Source organism: Triticum dicoccoides, chromosome 4A (assembly GCF_002162155.2).
Source record: "Triticum dicoccoides isolate Atlit2015 ecotype Zavitan chromosome 4A, WEW_v2.0, whole genome shotgun sequence".
Classification (NCBI taxonomy): Eukaryota; Viridiplantae; Streptophyta; class Magnoliopsida; order Poales; family Poaceae; genus Triticum; species Triticum dicoccoides.
Genome location: NC_041386.1, coordinates 628,872,320 through 628,876,449, shown reverse-complemented (window position 1 = coordinate 628,876,449; position 4,130 = coordinate 628,872,320). Strand labels below are relative to the sequence as shown.

Sequence of the window (4,130 nt, the reverse complement as noted above, 5' to 3'; positions counted from 1 at the left end):
GAAAGGTTCTTTAAATGTCATCAATAAATTTTAAGAACCAATGAACATAACTTTGAAGGGAAAATATGGTTTAGATATAGCACATATATTATTTTCCATGGCAGATGTATAACACATGCCACAAAACAAAGTGTCTTCAATATAATAATATGTTAGTAATTCAACTAGCTATAGAACAATATGCAAGTTTACATTTTAAGTTGATGAATCCATAAAATAGATGCACTTTTAACAACAAATATGTTATAAAGAATAAAAAAGTTTGTTATAGATAAGTTATAATCATTAATCTAGGACCAATAGATTAATAAGACATGCTATGAAAACATAATTCCCATGTTTCAACATACTCCTCCACACGCGCAGAGGGATTAATAGGGAAAGTTGGGGCGATCGTCCAGTATTGATTTTCAGGAAAACATATCAACTTGTACGATGTGTACGCATCGTCAACCAACTTTATTCGTCAGAATGGTATTTGGCTTGTTGAGGGGAAAAGAAAGAAGTGGAGCAATATGATCAGTTGCCTAGTTTATGTTGGCCATGTTGTTCAGGCCTTCAGCTTTTAAACTCACGCTGAATGGTGGCCATCTGAAATAGCGATTAGGGAATCATTTCAAGATAAGGACAACATATAGAGGAACGAGCAGCTAACCACGACTGCACGGACCCTAGCGCAAGGCGCAGAGTGGCGGATCGGTGTTCCTAGTGGCGTCCTAGGCATTACTGGTTCAAATAATTTGGTAAAAGTAGATGTTATTCATGAAGAGAAGGAATTAGCAATGGAAAAGGTATAAATTTTCAAATTTGTAGATTTGTGTATACTGTGAATTTATGATGTAGGTTTTCATAGCTTTGTAATGTTTGGATTAATTTGGTGTTCGAGTATGATTTTGGTATGCGTTAAGCTCCCGCACCTCAAATTGTGTCTGTCCTCCACCACTACTCGTCGACCATGGTGTGATTACAAGGCAACGGAACTCTATGATCGAATACAACATCTCGGGGGTGTACATAACATACAATTTCATGTAGGGTCTAAGAAATAATTTTGTAATACAAGGTCAACAATATCATATGAACTAACAATTGAAGTTTGGTGTTGCATATCAAATCAGGAAGAACTCTATGGTACATTGAAGAGACATACATACGGTTATTGGAGTGACTCACTACGGATGACTATGGGGATATTCACTCTATGAAACCAATCATCTAAAAAGACTTGACCTTGATTTTAGTCGAGGAAGGAAAGTTTCAAATATCTCAAATGTCAATTAGCAAATATTATAAAACAATAATAATACCATAAATAAATATTTAAGGAGCTTACAATGTTTACCACAGGTTGAACTTTGTCATCTTGCATTCTTTTTGGTACATGAGACTTCTACACATATCTTACTTAGTCATGCACAGTGCATAGCTCATCCTTTACAAAACCAATCAATTGCAATATTTTGATTCCAAGCCTTGCAAAATCTCTCCAAATTGTCTATAAGTATCTTACCTATATGTAGATAGTGGGTACTTCATACAGCAAAAATAATATATTTAATTGCTTGCCATGTTAGCTAAGCTTCCCCAATAACTCCAGTGTTAGATTCTACAAGGGGCACAAATACCTTCATGTTTACCTCTTTTTTTGTATCGATTTTTTAATCATTTAAGCTTATTTTGAACTTGTCATTGAAACATGTTTACACCCTTCTACCAAATGCTCAGGATGAACCTTCTTATACTTCATGGCCAAGATCCTTGACATATCCATGTGAAAGGATCTCGAGCTCAGACGTGCGAAATTCTGTATGCAAATCTGAATGGTCCTTTATTAAAATATTTACAACGACCTTCTAGAACGACCACGGCGGGGGACATTCGCTTGTAGCCGACTATGAGGAGTTGTGGCTGGTCAGAGGGGTGGATCTGGCGGGGTGATACAAAATCATGGCATGGCATGCAAAAAATTAGGCGGGAGGGGACTCTTTACAGACTCGAAATTGCGACAAGGCAGACAAATTTCGGAGTTGACAAGGGTGGAGGGGGCTAAGAGTAGTCATGATGTTCTAAGGCAGCTGCCTATTGTTGTCTGCCTAACGGGCTATATAAGGTCTCTTTGACTAGTTTGACTTCTTGATGGATCTCAAAGAAATTGATGGTACAGACAGACCAGGAACGTCCAACTACATATGTATATTCTTATTTGAGGGAGTGAAATGGAGAAGATGCTTCTTCGACACCGAAATATTTAAAGTTCGGTCAAAATATCTCGGCAATTTCCATAGTAGACACAAGAACTTAAACATGTTCGAAAAATCAAATATTTCATCAAATTCAAATGAATGTTTTGGTCCTTCGGCTCAAAGACAAACTGAAATTTGGCTGTGGCTGAAATATTTCTCAACTGAAAGTAAAAACAATGAACCTGACCATCTCCTCGTACCACCCAATTAAGGTGTTGCATGGCTGCATGCATGCTGCAGCTCACACTTCTCTGGTCAAGCATAGCATGCATGCGGCATGCCCCAGGCTACGACCAATACGTGTTTTATATTTCAGACTGAAAAACACACACTATAACTTGGACTCAGTAAAGTAGCAGTACATGGTCATCGGATATCATCAATCCTAGTCTGCACAGATGCATGCATGCAGCTGTCTTTGGAGACCTAGTCGTTCGACTAGAGTGGACGACATGTCATGAGAGCCACTCCTCGTCCCATCCCCCCATCTCTCCTATCTCCATGCTGCAAAAACCAAAACCAAACATCAACATCCCCGATTATTAAACAATTTTTTGCACCTTAATTTTGGTATAACAACTACGTTGCCTCAGTCTAGCTAGCTTACCGTGGGAAGGAGACGTCTTCGCCGTAGTACACATCACCCAGATGCATCCCCGGGATGTCCACTGAGTCTGTCTGGTGACCCACCGCAGCGCCGTCGTCGAGGAGTGTGCTCCACCACGCCGACGTGGCCAGGTTCAGTGTGTCGCTCCACTCGATGTCGTGCCGCTCCCCAACCGAGTAGATCGCCGCCATCTCCTCCTCATCCAGCACCCGGTGTAGCGATGGTGAAGTGTTCTCGACGGTGGCGGACGCCACGTCCTGGCTCGCCATCGTCGTCGCCGGCGGAGAGGAGTAGACCGAGTAGGAGGAGGCAGGCGAGGGTTGTTGGAGCAACGGAGGAGGATCAAAGGAGTTAGAAGCGGTGTTGTTCTTGGCATCTTCACCAGCAACTCCCCCGCCGCCGAAGCCATGGAAGCTCAGGTTAAGCCCAAGTGGCTGCGTAGGCAGCGGCAGCAACTGGTCTAGAGCATCAACCATGGGAACCATGGGTGCAGCTGCTGGTGTGTGGTAAGGGAGGAGTGGGGATGAATAATATGAGCAACTACTGTTTGTTTCCGTGGAGTGTGCAAATGGGTAATCTGAGAAGGAACCATATGAGCTCATGCTGGGTGCACTACAAGCTAGCCTATGATCTTGCACTACCTGGACCTCCTGCTGATGTTGAAATTCTTGCACCAGTTGTTGATGTTGCTGCTGCTCCTTGGCTTCCTTCATGGAGGCTCTGTGGATCTTGAGAGCCGAGACGATCTCTCGCCTGGCCTCGGCCATGTTGAGTAGCCTCTCCTGGTATGGCCTGCTTGTGTGCAGCCTCCTCCTCACCTGCTTCTTGTGTGGCTGCTGCTGCTGCTGTAGAGATGGTGGTGTGGTTTGGGGCGCATGTTGCTCTTCTTGCTGCGGCTTGGTGCCCATGGTGATGTGGTGGTCTTTGGGTCTCGTTGTGGAGGAGGAGCTAAGATGTTTCACAAGGCTCCTAATGTAAGCCCCGGAGAGGTGTGGCTCTTCTTGCTTTCTGTTGTTGATCTTTGAGGAGGAGCAAGTGGTAGGAGCTAGCCGCTGGTTCCTCATCTCTTTGCTTCTCTCTTTCTAGCTTGGTGAGATAGATTCTCTTTCTTGCTAAGGGAACAGCAGGCGTATGGGAGGGTAGGGAGAGGGTGATGGGGATGATATATATAGGGTGGTACAAGAAAAGTCATGTGTAGTTTGTTAGGATGCCATGTTATCCTCTTGGCAATGCATGTCATATGGTCTTAAGATAGTAGGTAGGTTGGCAGATAGTGTAGC

At 43.3% G+C, this 4,130-nt stretch overlaps 1 protein-coding gene across 1 annotated transcript; it reads right to left on the bottom strand.

Moving 5' to 3' along the window:
* Positions 1–2,388: 2,388 nt before the first annotated feature.
* Positions 2,389–3,488, bottom strand: LOC119289458. The gene is made up of 2 exons (XM_037568776.1): positions 2,851–3,488; positions 2,389–2,747 (listed from the first exon to the last, which is right to left on the bottom strand). The coding sequence occupies exons 1-2, from the start codon at positions 3,450–3,452 to the stop codon at positions 2,699–2,701; spliced, it is 651 nt and encodes a 216-aa protein (XP_037424673.1). The 5' UTR covers positions 3,453–3,488; the 3' UTR covers positions 2,389–2,698.
* Between the last annotated feature and the right edge of the window lie 642 nt (positions 3,489–4,130).